Source organism: Taudactylus pleione, unplaced genomic scaffold (genome assembly GCF_031769625.1).
Source record: "Taudactylus pleione unplaced genomic scaffold, aTauple2 ptg000019l, whole genome shotgun sequence".
In the NCBI taxonomy this organism is placed as follows: domain Eukaryota; kingdom Metazoa; phylum Chordata; class Amphibia; order Anura; family Myobatrachidae; genus Taudactylus; species Taudactylus pleione.
This window is the reverse complement of record NW_028284421.1, coordinates 22338390-22354331: the sequence shown is the minus strand read 5'-3', so window position 1 is coordinate 22354331 and position 15942 is coordinate 22338390. Positions and strand designations below refer to the sequence as shown.

Sequence of the window (15942 nt, the reverse complement as noted above, 5' to 3'; positions counted from 1 at the left end):
ATCCCGAGGTCTTTCATCAACTGGTTTGCAGATGGGGGAAGCCACAGATAGACCTGATGGCATCTCGGATAAATCATCAACTACCCCTTTACTGCTCCAGGACCATGGATCCGGCAGCGGTGGGAGCGGATGCTTTACTGATCCCTTGGCCGTACAGCCTTGTGTACCTGTTCCCACCGTTTCCGCTCCTCCCTCGGATTCTCAAGCGGATCAAACGAGAGTCGTCCACCGTCATCCTAGTGGCTCCGGATTGGCCTCGTCGGGTTTGGTACTCCGATCTTTTATTCCTTCTGGCAGACGAACCTTGGCATCTTCCGCTACGATCGGACCTTCTACAACAGGGTCCATGTGTGTACCCGGATTTACGGCGGCTTCGTTTAACGGCGTGGCTATTGAGACCGCCATCCTAAGAAGCCATGGAGTTCCTAGGTCGGTCATTCCTACCATGCTTAGGGCTAGAAAACCGGTAACATCAGCGCATTATCATCGCATTTGGAGGGCTTATATCTCCTGGTGTGAAGGTCGTGGATCCTCCACTTCCTCTTTTCATTTACCACGTCTTCTTCTTTTTCTTCAAAAAGGCCTCGATGCGGGGTTACGCTTGGGATCGCTTAAAGTGCAGATTTCTGCTCTTTCTATTTTTTTCCAGCGTCGCCTAGCTCTGATTCCGGAGGTTCAGACCTTTTTTCAAGGGGTTCTTAGAATTCAGCCCCCCTTTGTGCCACCCACGGCTCCTTGGGACCTGAATCTTGTTTTATCTTTTCTTCAGTCATCCACCTTTGAGCCTTTGCAGGAGGTGGAATTGAAGTATTTGACTTGGAAGATGATCCTTTTATTGGCCCTGGCTTCGGCCAGACGTGTGTCGGAACTTGGAGCCTTGTCCTGCCGTTCCCCTTACTTGATTTTTCACGAAGATCGGGCGGAACTTCGTACCCGGCCTTCCTTTTTGCCCAAGGTGGTCTCGGGTTTTCATCTGAATCAGCCGATTGTAGTGCCAGCGTTGTCGGACTCTTCTGGGGATTCTCACTCCTTGGATGTGGTTCGGGCACTTCGCATTTATGTGTCCCGTACTGAGGGGCTACGTAAATCAGAGGCTCTATTCGTCCTTTATGATGCTAATCGGCGTGTGGGTACTTCTTGGGCGGCACGTAGAGGTGTCTCGGCTTCACAGCTTTGTAGGGCAGCGACGTGGTCTTCGGTTCATACTTTTGTACGTTTCTACAGATTTGACACTTTTGCGGCTTCTGCTTCAAATTTTGGTCGTAGTGTCTTGCAGGGCGTTCAGCACTCTCCCCCCCAGGAGGGTAGCTTTGGGACGTCCCCACTGTCATGAAGCTCCAGTGTCCCCTAGTGGATGAAGGAGAAAACAGGATTTTGGTACTTACCGTTAAATCCATTTCTCCGATTCCACAGGGGACACTGGACGCCCACCCAGTGCTTCTTGCCTGTTCTCAGTTGTTTGTTCTGCTTCAGTTCTGTTGCAGTTTTGTCTGTTTTATTGTGTGACTGTTTATCACTGCAGCCTGCTGTGTTCTTGCAGTGTGTCAGTATGTTGGATGTTTCTTTTCCTGTTCTCCTTCTCTGTTCTTCAGTCTGTTCTCCGTCTCCTCTCGGGCTCAGTTCTTTAAAACTGGGGTTGATGGGGCATAGAGGGGGAGGAGCCAGTCACACTTGTAGATTTTTAAAGTGCCAGGCTCAACTCAACCCACCGTCTATACCCCACTGTCATGAAGCTCCAGTGTCCCCTGTGGAATCGGAGAAATGGATTTAACGGTAAGTACCAAAATCCTGTTTTACAGTTATGTCCTCGTGCATTTTATTCTGTATTTGCAGAGATCATCTTTTTCAGATCTTCCCCACCTCTCAATTATTGTGTAACCTGGACTGTTCAATCCTGATTACCTTGAATCTAGGTGGAGAGCTGACTCTGGCTCATCTGATTGATTAATAAATATATATTATTTATATTAGGGTGGGAACAAGTATCTCCCCATCTCTCTAAACACTACACCTGCATCATACTTGCATAAAGCACACTTATTTAGTATGCCTATACTTAGGAGAATTAGGCGATTCATTTTTGGGAGAAACTTTATGGATTTGTACTTGTGTTGCCAAACTATGAAAGCATCATGAAGTGTGTGTACTACACATATATAGATTACACACATTACTGTTTTCTGAAAATAGTCCCCACTTCCAACTATGGAAGCTGTTCTTATTTGTCTTGTGATCAATCATCGCAGAACATATAAAATTTATGTAACATAGAGGCAGGAAAGGTAATATGTTATATGTTTCACCAATTTTCCCACTTTAGTATATAAATGAGAATGGTAACCATTCTTATGACGAGACCTGCAGCAATTCAGAGAATTGTCAATTTTTATTTTTAGTATAGTAAGTAATGGATACATCGTGGCAAATTTAAATATGCACGATGCTGTTTGGCTGTATACAGTAGCCAAACATTGCTAATTCTTCTGTTACTGGTTGCAGAAATATCTTCAACCTATCATCCCAGAGTCACTTAGTTTTTTCAGGAAACACCATTGATCACGAAGACATTTATTTATTTTAAGAAAGTTGACTGCAGAGAGAAATTGCTGATATTGAAGCCAGAATGTGTTGAGTTCAAAGTGCCAAAATAGGCTTAGCAGCATTGTGAAACAGTATTATAGTACTTGTGTATATGCACAGAAGTCTACACCCTAACAGATACAATCAGATATTATGAATTTGCTCAACCTGTATTGAATTAGGAAAGAAATGTCCAAGACTTCATGCATAGATGGCTATATGACACCACTGTATGCTATATGTTTTGTTTATCAGGGGTACATGCAGCGTATTGGTAACCTGACACTCACAAGAGCTCTCCTCAATAAGTGTGTGGTTTAGGTCTCCTTCATCCTACTTTACACAGAGCAGCTCCAATGTTTGTACTCTAAATCATTCATTTGGGATGTAACATTATTTTTAGAATTGGTACCCAAAAGGAGGATAAAGGAATTTTTCAGCCTGTGAAACATAATCTCCCATGGCTGACTTGGTATTCTGCTGTGCCATAAATGAAAATGCTGGCTATGCTAATACTACTTCCATATCTTGATGTGATAGTAACCAGGTGTGTGTGACTATATCAGCTATCAACGCTCAGAACAAGGTCTTATGCAGCCTTATTCCAGTCATCTGATTAAGTTTATCATTTTACAGACACCTAGCTCTCTGTAGGCCAGCAGTCATTCTTTCCTAGAAAAAAAAACATCTCCAGATTTGATGGTTTAGTGTAGCATTTGTTAGTACTGGTGACAGCCTTCTACACCATGTTCACTGCACAGTCTGCAAATCTTGATAGTTCCATTGTAACTCCATATCTGTTCTGGAGGATTCATGAGGGAGATTTTGTCCACAATAATGGTCCATACGTTAGTGTACACACTGTTCAGGAATGGTATCCTGCATTAGCGGAATGTTAGTGTCTGTTGTAGTCTCCTGTATACATGTCCTATCACTCTTGAGGCACCCACACGTGGTTTTACTCCTGCACCAACTGAGACTTTTTTAGCAATGAGATACTTGATGAACATTTCCTCCAAACACGTTTATCCCATACAAAAGACATCATGGAGGTCCATTGTGCCGATAGAAATACTAACCACCACATGGAATAATTCCTGTGGCGGCTCTCTACCGCTGTCACTGCAATTGTCTGTTTGGTGGGAATGTTTGTTTGATTGTAGGTGTGTCCTTATGATTCTTCTGGTATAGTCCTTGGAGAACTCCTTCCAACACAATATCTTCAAGCATATCTGATATAAAGCAAAGAGAAATCAAGTGAGGTAGTGTGTCAATAATACACTTTTAATATGCTGTAGAGTGGCTGGTCACATTCAAGTGACACTAGTATGACAATGCAATGCAGTAATGGATATACATAAGAATCCCAAGTGATTACAAATAACATACACTACCACTCAGGTCACTCACTGGTCCTATAGGCATTGGACATTCAATTTAGAACTTTACAGTTTCAATTCTGGTGCTAGGAGTCCCTTCCAGGTTGTGCAGCTAATGTCAGCAATGGCGTAATGTTGACACTACTAGGTATTTCACAAGTGATGCTTCTAATTGTCATAATGCTAAAATCTAGATGTGATTAACTATTTGTAATGGCTTATTGTTCAGACATGACCTATTTTAGAGTGGTTTGGTCATGTGCTAGAGAATGGCACAATTGTGCTACAAGGGTCAATCCAAGTGAATGGTCAAATTTATATCTACAGATGTGTCCTCATCCATCTATCCTGAATACGCCATGCAGCACATGGGACTATGCTAGCATTGGCCGTCTTTTTTGCATCATCTTTTTGTTGCTGAAAAAGCGTCTAAGCGACTAGGACACACCAAAATACTCTGCTAATTAATTTAATATGCAACACTTGTGTTTTATATACAGACTCATTTGCCCACAGATATACAACAGAACTTGGAATGAAGAAAGCTGTGGCAGCTACATTGTAACACTTCGTATATAGATTTAAAGACTCTTGCTGCCCATACACGGGACGATTGATCACACGATTTGGGCAGTTTCTACAGGTTGGACAGACCAATCTTTTATGAAAATAGTTGTATTTTGAGTCTTCTGCAACCCCGATGCGCGTCCCCGCCGCCCTCGTCTAGTTGGATCACAGATCAGATGGTTTTGCAGAGAGATCTCAACTGATCGCGTAGGAATTGGCACACATTATGTGATTGATCAAATCATATGGTCTTATGTGAAATAGTTGCATTTTAAATACAAATCGTCCTGTATCTGAAGGGAAGAATTTTCAAGGGAAATTGTAGAACTGATCTGACGAACGTTTGAATCTGAGTCTATGGCGACCTTCACCGGACAAAGATATACAACTGTTGCATATCACATTACTCAGCAGAGTCTGCTGGTGTGTCCTAGCCCAATTGCGACACTGCAGAGGCTAGCAGAGCCTCACTGGACCTGGTGCACCGAGAGGGGCTTTCTAGCGTGACAGCAGCATCGATGTGTAAGGACACATCTCTATCTCAGGACTGGGAGGTGCCGGTGCGCTAGGACAAAAACCATAGTTCTCACCAAAGTCTGGGCTACATTTCAGTCACACATTGATTATATAATATTGTACTTTTTACTGACTAAAAAATGGGACCAAATCATAACAAAAATGTGAAATTATTACTTTTCAGGGTATCACTATCTTAGTTTGGAAAGAAATGTCAGGTTTCATGTATTTTTCGTAGGGGAAAATTTTCTCAAATTTTTCCTATTCTAGGGCCAAATATCTCTGTTCATCAAAATAAGAAAAAAAAATGTTTTTGGCACAAGTCTCAAGGTATATAATACTAAGCTAATGTGTCCTAAAAGAATGTGCCATACAAAGTCTTGGATAATGCAATATTGGGCCAGCTATTTGTAACAAATTACCCAAATTTTTATACATATGCTGGTTTTATTGTTATGGCTGATAGGGGTGGGAGGTGTGTACCATATACACCTAACATTTAAACCACTGGCAGGCGAAATGAATAACATCTCATTATAATGACACCTGTCAAGTGGTGGTATATAGTAGACAACAAGTGAACAGTCAGTTCTTGTAGTTGATGTGTTGGAAGCAGGAAAAATGGGCAAGCATAAAGGATGGAGGGACTTTGACAAGTTACAAATTGTGATGGCTAAACAACTAGATCAGAGCATCTCCCCAATGGCAGGTTTGTGGGGTGTTTCTGGTATGCAGTTGTATGTACCGACCAAAAGTGGTACTAGGATGAACCAGCGACGGGGGTTTATTGATGTGCATGGGGAGCAAGTGCTAGGCAGTCTGGTTCTATCCCACAGAAGAGCTGCTGTAGCACAAAATGAAAAAGTTCATGCTGGCTATGATTGACTGGTCTGTGGCTATGCAGCAAACTGCCATACACGGTTTGTTCTGACACCTTTCATAGTGTCCATGCAGACCACTGTGCCAAAAGTGCCTACAATGGGCACAGAAGCGTCAGAACTGGACCATGGAGCAATGGAAGAAGGTGACCCAGTCTGATGCATCACAATTTTTTTACATCATGTGAACAGTCGGTGCGTGTGCGTCTTTTACCCAGAGGAAGAGATAGCACCAGGATGCACTGTGGGAAGAAGGCAAGCCGCAGGGCAGTCTGATGCTCTGGGCAATGTTCTGCTGGGAAACCTTGGGTCTTGGCATTCATGTGGATGTTATTTTGACTCGTACACCTACCTACATATTGTTGCACACCAAGTACATCCATTTATGGCAACTAATCTGTGTTGAACGGACAGCCTAATCACCTCCATCTAAATTACCTTAGAGCATCACAATCCCCAATATAAGGAACAGAGTACCCCTAGATCTGTTACATAGCCAGCAGATTGAAAAAAAACTGTGGGGTCATATTAATGAATGGATACAGGGCAGGCATACCAGCGAGTCTTATAACGAATCTCTGCTACAGAAGTAGCAACCATGTGATGTCTGATACAATTTAGACAATGACAATTGACCATTCCACCTCCCCAAGTCTCAGTCCCATTCCAAAGAGAAATTAGCAAAATTGTATAGTTCTTCCAAGAGGACATTTTATTTTTATTTTTTTTTTTTAAATGTACCGGAGATTGTATGTATTGGGCGGGCCTGATTAGTATACACATAATTTCAAATTGAGACAGCTGTCTCCATCAGATACCTTGTCTGCCTTTAGTAAGTATATAGTGGCAGGCTTGGGAGTATCTATCATTCAGGAGATGGAATTTCTGTTTTTCCAGTAAATAATACAACCAACTACAGGACAACAGCTGGCCAGACAAGCAGAATCACTGCCCGGGTCAAACAATCAAACAACCCTGGTTGGAGACCAGGTGGAATTCAGCATAGGAGTGCAGGGAGAGAAAGTGGAAGAGATGGCATTATACAACCAAAGTCTTCACTGGAAATCCAAAATTGGACTTATAGTCGAATGGGATATTTTCAGGAGCCAAGGCAATATAGGAATTGGTAGATCAGAACCCTCAGCTGCCACCCATTGTTTAGAATTGTCCCTCCTGGTTAATAAGTACAATGATATGATGGTAGCTGTTGAAGTTAGCTGTAACCCTCCTTGATGATTGTGCCTTTTATAGAATTTAATGTTTAAACCTAGGTTGCCTATTTGGCAAATAAGTTTATAACCAGTGTCGAAGCTGGATAATTGGCTGAGACAAGATCAGTTTAAAATTGAATCGCGGCGACGCCATCTTGCGACTGGCCGCAAGACGCCATCTTGGAAATGAGATCGCAAGACGCCATTATGCGAATGGCCCCCCAAGCGCCATTTTAGATAAACTCACAATTAAGTACATATGGCGATATTACTATTAGCACCATGCGATTGCATCTTTCATCATTTCTCATACACATTAATACGCACAATTGCGCTGTTAACTAATCGCATATTAGCAAATGCATAAGATCCTATATGAAAACGCTGTTTAGTAGCTAAATGCGCACGCATCTGTACCCAGTTAACTAGCGTCTTTATATCAAACCCTGTATACTCACACATTACATATTCACTTATAAGGTTCCATAAGCTTTAAGGGATAAGATTTAAGTGCGTTCATTTAGTATAAATGCTGTGAAATAAAGATTATTTGGTAACTAAGGTTTTATACATGCTAAGTAAGCCGTGTTTGGTTTTGTACTGATGCGTACTCTTTCCACAGTATTCCGGTATCGTCGGTGTGGAGATCGCATCATTGATTCTCAACTTATGGACCGCAGAGACTTCAAGCAACAAAATGTATATAATATGAACAACTGTTAGGATGTTGCATGAGGCGGGAATCCAGAGACCCCCAGTTGTTAGAGGCTAGGTTGGGTCTATTTGAATCAGCCTGTTAAACGCTCTGTAACAGATGTATCCCCCTTGGGAACCAATGGCATCAGCAACAAACGTTTATTCCTGGGGGGTATAAATATGTGTGCTCCAACACTGGGCTTTTAGTCTTCATGCTGAATGCTGATTGACGAGGGGTTTCTTGCTGATGCCTAACATCTGGTCTGGAAGCGCTGCGTATGTATACTGTACTTGGGTCTGTATAATTCCTTTGCGCCGAATTGTGTCTGGATCAATAGCATGTAACTGACTGTACTTTTGCTTGAATAATACTTGTGCTTTGGAGCCACAGATTCCAGGTCTGAAGTCTTTATTTACTGTATGACTGCGTACGCAAATTAGCGTCATCCTTAGAGGTTTATAGGTAGGATATTAGAAGGTATAGGCAGGGGTATATAGAGGTTCTATGTAGGGACATGAGGCGATAGCTGGATCACAAGGATGAGTCCTCCTTAGCCTCTTTAGGAGTCACAGTTATGTGGGCTGCCAAGGCTTGGGATAAAAAATAACTGTCTTTAGATATTTTGTTAAAAGCCTGCAACATGAGGGTACCCAGTCTGTCTGGGCAGGGGATCTTGCCAGATTGAGAGGACTTGATGGCATCCTCTAATTCTGCAGATGTAAATGGACTTTATTTTTGTAGCTCTCTTTCAAGTTGTATAAATGAAAGTAATACATGTAGAAAATGTTGGCAATTTGCTGGTCTGTATGGTTTAGTTGGCTTTTTTCAAAATCTTTCACAGCATTAATAAATCACAAAGACTTTTGTGACCTAAGAGCACGTGCCAAAAGTTTTCCCAGTTTGTTCCCCCCCATAGGAAGAATTTGTTCCTGCATCGTCTGAATGACAATTTTGTTCTGTAATACCTCTTTTCCACCAAAAACCCAGATCCGACCTGGGTTTTTGGACATGGTTCCAACCCTGGTCAGACCCATTTACACTGCACCTTCGATCTGGGTTACTCCCAGGTTAGCCCTGTTCACACTGAACTCAGGTCTGCCCTGCTAAACCTGTGAGGTCATAAAAAGTGGGAGGTGACTGCTCCACAACCACCAATCAGCTAATTTTAGGCATGACCCAGGTCGGATAACCCGGGTCGCACCGTTTACACTGCACCATTACCCGGGTCCATCCTGGGTCCAACCCTGGTAGCTACCTGGGTTGGATTGCTGGGTCACTTGACCTGGGTTATATTTCAGAGACCCTTTTACACTGAGCTGCGACCTGGGTAGACCCAGCAAAAACCCAGGTTTTTGCTCTGGTGTAAAAGGGGTATTAGATAGAAGCCTATTTAAATCCAATCTAGCGGCGTGTAGCTCAGCCAAAGTATCATGGAAGAGGGTCTCTGTGTTTAGTTTAAAGATCACATTTCTATTAAATTGCCTCTTTGCATTTTTCCCATTGTTTCTTTAAAAAAAAAAAAAAGTACCCCGTTGTATACTCATTTATGGATAGCCCAGAGAGTTCATTTAGATGTTTCCGCATTGTCATTAATACCCCTTTCAGACAGAAAAACAAATTACCAGGTCAAACATTTCAACCCTGTAATTTGCTGATCAACACAGGTCCTTTTTCTGTCTGAAAGGGTCAACCCCAGTCGAAAATCCCGGGACTTCGCCCCAGGAATTTACCAGGGTCGGAGACCTGGGAATTTCGACCCAGGTTGACCCCTTCAGACAGAAGAAATACCTCTGCTAATCGGCAAATTACCGGGATGAAATGTTTAACCCGATAATTTGCTCTTCTGTCTGAAGGGGGGTACAATCAGGGACGGCAAAACAACCCGGCACGCAAATGCCACGTAAAAGCCAGGATTTCTGCTTTTTCCTGTCTGAAAGTGGTATAAAAGAGATTAATCATTCAAAGTTGCTTCCAACAGGGCCCTACACGAGGCATCTTGTATAATTGGTTCAATTAATTTCCAAGTCTATTGCTTAAGGAGGTGTTCGACCAGGACCAACGAAAGATAAATAGGCATATTGTGAGAGTTAGTAAAATGATCTAACTGAGCATCTAACACCATGTCCAAATGTCTATGGCTGATAAACCATGTGGGAATAACTGTATTGGGGATGGAAGTAAAAATTGTAAACCCACTCACTAGAGTGGAGAATCTTCCAAACATTCACCAGCTGGTTGTCATGGAAACATTTTCTAACTCTATGAGAGTCCATCAGATAAACCCCCAAGGATGAGTCAATATGTTCCATCAGATAAACCCCCAACGATGAGTCAGTATGTGGATCAAGTAAGCCCAAATAAGGTTTCCACCTAATATCACAGTGCCCTCAATCATCTCCCTGCAACGCTATAGGACCTGGATTATAAATGTGGGTTGACCCTGGTTACGGGCATAAAGGTTCACTAAGGAAAACCTTTGATGAGAAATCAGGGCTTAAGCAACAGACTTCTACCATCACCAATAGAGGTATCCGTTATATCAGTCATTTTATGGTCTTTAGATAACAACATTGCTACAAGCTACACCCCAAATTTGTTTTTAGAGTAGTAGTTAAATAATGATTAAAAAAAAGGCAGACACTGCCTTCTAAGTGAGTCTACTGTATAAAGGATCAATATCACATACAGATAAAATAAGTGATATGACAACAATCTGCATCTTGGGCTATGGAGAAAGGGCAACTGTCCCATGGGGCAACATGTGTACAACAGAGTTAGGATATAGAGGTGATAGGAAAGTAGGTGATGGGCTACAAAAATTGTCTTCACAACTTGGGTAAATTTCGACTCTACATATAACGAGTCTGGTATACTGAATACTATCGGTTAAAAAGAACAAAGTGTCAAGGAAAACACTAAACTCAAACATTAATAAAAGGGGAATATAATTGGATGAGTAGGCATCAGAGAGGGGTTGTAAACAGCCATAGTTAATACAACTTGTAGCAGGACTGTCACTGCCATCAAGGAAAAGTAAATTGCTACAAAAGCAATATACTGAAAGGGAAACTTCTTCGGTGTAAAGTAAAATAAGGGACTAGCAAATAAAGGTATCTTCAAACAGTCAACAAAGGTGGATGGGTAACTAATACCCAAAGAGTAATGAATAAGGATATGGCATAGTAACTGATGTAGGGCGAAACATTTAGCAAATTACACAGTTCTTGGCACCTAGCACCTTTTCCAGAGCTCTGTCATATTCTACTCCTACGTACAGTTTGCCATTCTGCTCTTATCAATGGTTAAGATTTTGGAATTGGGGAGAGAGACCACCAGTCTGGGATTTGGACCTATGGGATGCTCAGATTGTCGCAAAAAAAATGGAAGGTCTCCATATTCATTGAGGGTAAGCAACCTGCCACTATGTATGACATGGACACTGGGGAAAATCCCAGCAAAATGTAATGTTATGTTTCTAAAGTTCATCTGTAAGTGGGTGGAGGATCCGACACTGCTGAAGGGTATTCAGAGATAGGTCTTGGAATATTTGTACCTTGTTACCTTTTAAATCTATTTAGTCTACACAATGGGCCTTTTGAAGGATAGCTTGCTCGACTTTAAAGTAGAGTCTGAAAATAATGTTGCGGTTTCTCTGCCTGGAGGCCTCGTAGTTTGAGGGCTTTATGTGCCCCATCAAAAACATAATCTGGGAGATTGTTCAATAACTCAATTACATTTTTGTAAGAACTCATGTGACAACGCAGTCTGCTATTGCATGAGATAATTTTGCAATGATGATATTTGGACATGAACCGCCTCGTGGATGTGGGCTTCTAAGGTCTGCAGGTCTTGTATAGTAGGTAGTGTAAGGAGGTTCTACTTAGTTTGCAGGGTTTTAGATCCTGTTCCCCAGATCTCCACAGTCAGATTTCGGTAACACGGTTTGAGGAGGTGCATCTGGTAAGGAGTCCTGAGAGAACAGTGGTGGTAAAGAAAGTGGTACAGCCAAAGGTGTAGTCTGGGAGAGTACAGAGACAGAGATTTGTTTGAATGCTGCTTGAGTGGTGGAGTCTCTAGATTTTGCTGAATATTTCTTGGTGTTCTCTTACTGGTCTTTCCTCGTTAAAAAGCTAGGAGTTTTACCTATGGAGTGCGGTGCAATTTCTGAGGTATGTGTAGCCAGAGCAGGTAGGAGGAGAGGCATAAGTGAGTCTACTGATGGGAAGCTGCATGGGTAGGGAAGCACTGGGCAGCTAGCATAGGACAAGACAGACAGGGCTAGAAGTTTGAATGGACATCGGAAACCCGGCATTGAATGGTTACTGGGCTTCCAACATCAAATCTAGCTATGTGATGGTCACTAGCCATCACATTTAAACCAGCCAATAGTATAATCATCAATGATTATAATGTGCGCACATATGCTGAGCTGTAGACACCACTTCAGGTTGTCTGCAGCTGCATAGAAGCTGTCATGCATCGGAAAGCTGCATCCATCTAATACCCGCAATTTGATGGAAAAAGTACATCGAATTGGGAAAATCGATGGTTGCTAGCCATCGGCTTCCGATGACCATCCCTAGCTAGAAGGCAGTTGAGTGTAAGAGTCACCCAGAGGGGACAGCAGTAGTGTACAACACCCACTTCGGTTCCCAGTGAGTGGCAATCTGAACCAGCTAGGTAAGGAAGGGTGTATGCTGGAGCAGCACATCAGAGAAGTGCAGCCAGGTAGTGTTGAGGTAGTGTTTAGGTGACGTGGAGAGCAGCACGGTCACGGGATCACTACAGTAGACACATGCATGTGGCTGGAGAGAGGAAAACCCCTAACTCGCAAGAAAAGAGACAACCAGGAGTCTTGTTGTAGGTGAGTATACAATGATGATCTGCACTAAAAGCGGTCAGAGACAGTCCGGGTAAAGAGACAGCCTATCCACTAGGGAGATGGCATCTCTGACTCGCAGCTTGATGTAGAGTTAGGTGAAGCTCAGACCAAAGACTCCGTCACAGCCAGCGGATGGCTGCAAAGTGCATACGGGGGATAAGTGTACCCTTTTACAGGTAATCCTAAAGTATACTTGTGTCCATCTTGTTTGGCTCCAAGCCACATCCTCCAGACCTAACTTTTTTTTTTTATTACTGTTGAAAAAATTATTACATTCAATTCTAGAAAATGCAAGTTTCAATTAAAAAAATAATGAAAAAAACATGTATATAAAAATATGTATTTAATTTTAGGCTCAGTCTCAAACTTCAAATTTCCAAAATAGCTTAGTGCTGAGTTTTACATACAGTGCATCCGGAAAGTATTCACAACGCTTCACTTTTTCCACATTTTGTTATGTTACAGCCTTATTTTAAAATGGAATAAATTCAACAATACCCCATAATGACAACGTGTAAAAAGTTTTTTTGAGATTTTTGCAAATTTAATAAAAAAAAGAAAAAAAACCACTAAATGTGCATACACGCCCACAACGAGTTTTTGAATGATTATCGATAATGATATTGTTTATCGTTCAAAAAATCGTTCACTTTCTGAGTTAAAACGATGAACGATTATCGTTCATGCGCGTTCACGTTTGTAGTTCAGTCAGACTGACCAACTCGACGATTTTCAGTAAGGGAATATGCAAAAATAGTTTAGTTCAAAAAAATCGTTCATTACATTTAGTAAATGAATGATTTTAGTAAACGATTTTCATTAATTTTTCCCTTGAAAAATGAATGAAGATAGTTTACTAAAATCGTTCATTTACTAAATCGTTGTGTGTGTATGCAGCTTTAGAAATCACTTGTACATAAATATTCACGGCCTTTGCCACGAAGCTCAAAATTGAGCTCAGGTGCATCCTGTTTCCACTGATCATCCTTAAGATGTTCCTACAGCTTAATTGGAGTCCACCTGTGTTAAATTCAGTTGATTGGACATAATTTTGAAAGGCATACACCTGTCTATATAAGGTCCCACACTTGTCAGTGCATGTCAGAGCACAAACCAAGCATGAAGTCCAAGGAATTGTCTGTAGACCTCTGACACAGGATTGTCTCGAGGCACAAATCTGGGAAAGGGTACAGAAAAATATTTGCTGCTCTGAAGGTCCCAATGAGCACAGTGGCCTCCATCATCCGTAAATGGAAGAAGTTTGGAACCACCAGGACTCTTTCTAGAGTTGGCCGCCATCTAAACTGAGCGATCGGGGGAGAAGGGCCCTAGTCAGGGAGGTGACCAAGAACCCGATGGTCACTTTGTCAGAGATACAGCATTCCTCTGTGGAGAAAGGAGAACCTTCCAGAAGGACAACCATCTCTGCAGCAATCCACCAATCAGGCTTGTATAGTAGAGTGGCCAGACGGAAGCCACTCCTTAGTAAAAAGCACATGGCAGCCCACCTGGAGTTTGCCAAAATGCACCTGAAGGACTCTCAGACCATGAGAGACAAAGATTGAACTCTTTGGCGTGAATGCCAGGCAGTATGTTTGGAGGAAACCAGGCTACGCTCATCACCAGGCCAATACCATCCTTACAGTGAAGCATGGTGGTGGCATCATGCTGTGGGAATTTTTTGCAGCGGCAGGAGCTGGGAGACTAGTCAGGATAGAGGGAAAAATGAATGCAGCAATGTACAGAGACATCCTGGATGAAAGCCTGCTCCAGAGCGCTCTTGACCTCAGACTGGGGCGACGGTTCATCTTTCAGCAGGACATCGACCCTAAGCACACAGCCAAGATATCAAAGGAGTAGCTTCAGGACAACTCTGTGAATGTCCGTGAGTGGCCCAGCCAGAGCCCAGACTTGAATCCAATTGAAGACATCTGGAGAGATCTGAAAATGGCTGTGCACCGACGCTTCCCATCCAACCTGATGGATTTGAGAGGTGCTGCAAAGAGGAATGGGCGAAACTGCCCAAAGATAGGTGTGCCAAGCTTGTGGCATCATATTCAAAAAGACTTGAGGCTGTAATTGTTGCCAAAGGTGCATCAACAAAGTATTGAGCAAAGGTTGTGAATACTTATGTACATGTGATTTCTTAGTTGTTTTTTTAATTACATTTGCAAAAATCTAAAAAAAACTTTTTACACATTGTCATTATGGGGTATTGTGCGTAGAATTTTGAGGGCAAAAATGAATTTATTCCATTTTGGAATAAGACTGTAACATAACAAAATGTGGAGAAAGTGAAACGTTGTGAATACTTTCCAGATGCACTGTATATTTCAATGCATACTGTACTTTTGCTAGTCAGGTTTGTCAGTTTGCCCCTTTCCACTTGGAAATGCTGCATTTTATCTTAGCTCTCTTGCCTAGCCTCACATCCTTTATCTTCTAACATTCCAGGTTATTATTCATTTTCTGCACACATTAGATCCCCACTTTTAATCCACTCAATAACAAACTTGTTAATCTGCATACATATTTACCAACACTGTTCTTTCACCATCACTAAACTCTATTCATATCGGTCCCCCAAATTAATCTCTCCCCTACACTACAGCAACCCTGATAATCTTATTCACATCTCCCCCACAAACGCTATCTCTCTATCCTGTGCCCTCTGGAATGCCAGGTCAGTCTGTAATAAACTGGTCCCCACCCATGACCTTTTCATCTCCAACTCCCTACATCTCATAGCCATTACTGAAACCTGGATATCACCCCCTGACACCACTTCTCCTGCTGCTCTCTCCTCTGGGGGCCTTACCTCCCATACCCCCTGCCCTGGGGGTCGCCATGGTGGTGGTGTTGGGGTCCTTCTATCCACCAGTTATTCCTACCAGCTAATACCCTCTGACCCATCCCTTACATTCCCCACATTCGAGGTTCATGCTATACACCTCTTCCACCCAGTAAACCTCAGAGTAGCTGTCATTTACCGTCCCCCTGGCTCTCCCTCTAAAATCCTTGACAACTTCACTTCCTGGCTCCCTCACTTTCTCTAATCAGATCTTCCCTCCATTATCCTATGTGATTTTAATATTCCTATTGACATTCCCACAGAATCCTCTGCTGCTAAACTCCTTACCCTCACCTTAACATTTGGTCTTGCCCAATGGACCTCATCACCCTCCTATGTGAGTGAGCACTCACTTGACCTGGTCTTTATTCTCCGTTATGA

At 42.4% G+C, this 15942-nt stretch overlaps 1 protein-coding gene across 2 annotated transcripts in view; it reads right to left on the bottom strand.

The window, feature by feature from the left end:
• Positions 1 to 2387: 2387 nt before the first annotated feature.
• Positions 2388 to 15942, bottom strand: part of SNX22 (sorting nexin 22) — a 69880-nt gene continuing 56325 nt past the window's right edge. The window contains exon 6 of one of the 2 annotated variants that reach the window (XM_088443718.1): positions 2388 to 3812. In XM_088443718.1, coding sequence (XP_088299844.1) covers positions 3700 to 3812 — 113 coding nt within the window. In that variant the 3' untranslated portion in view covers positions 2388 to 3699. The remainder of the gene's footprint in view (positions 3813 to 15942) is intronic. The other variant, XM_088443716.1, reaches the window with a different exon arrangement.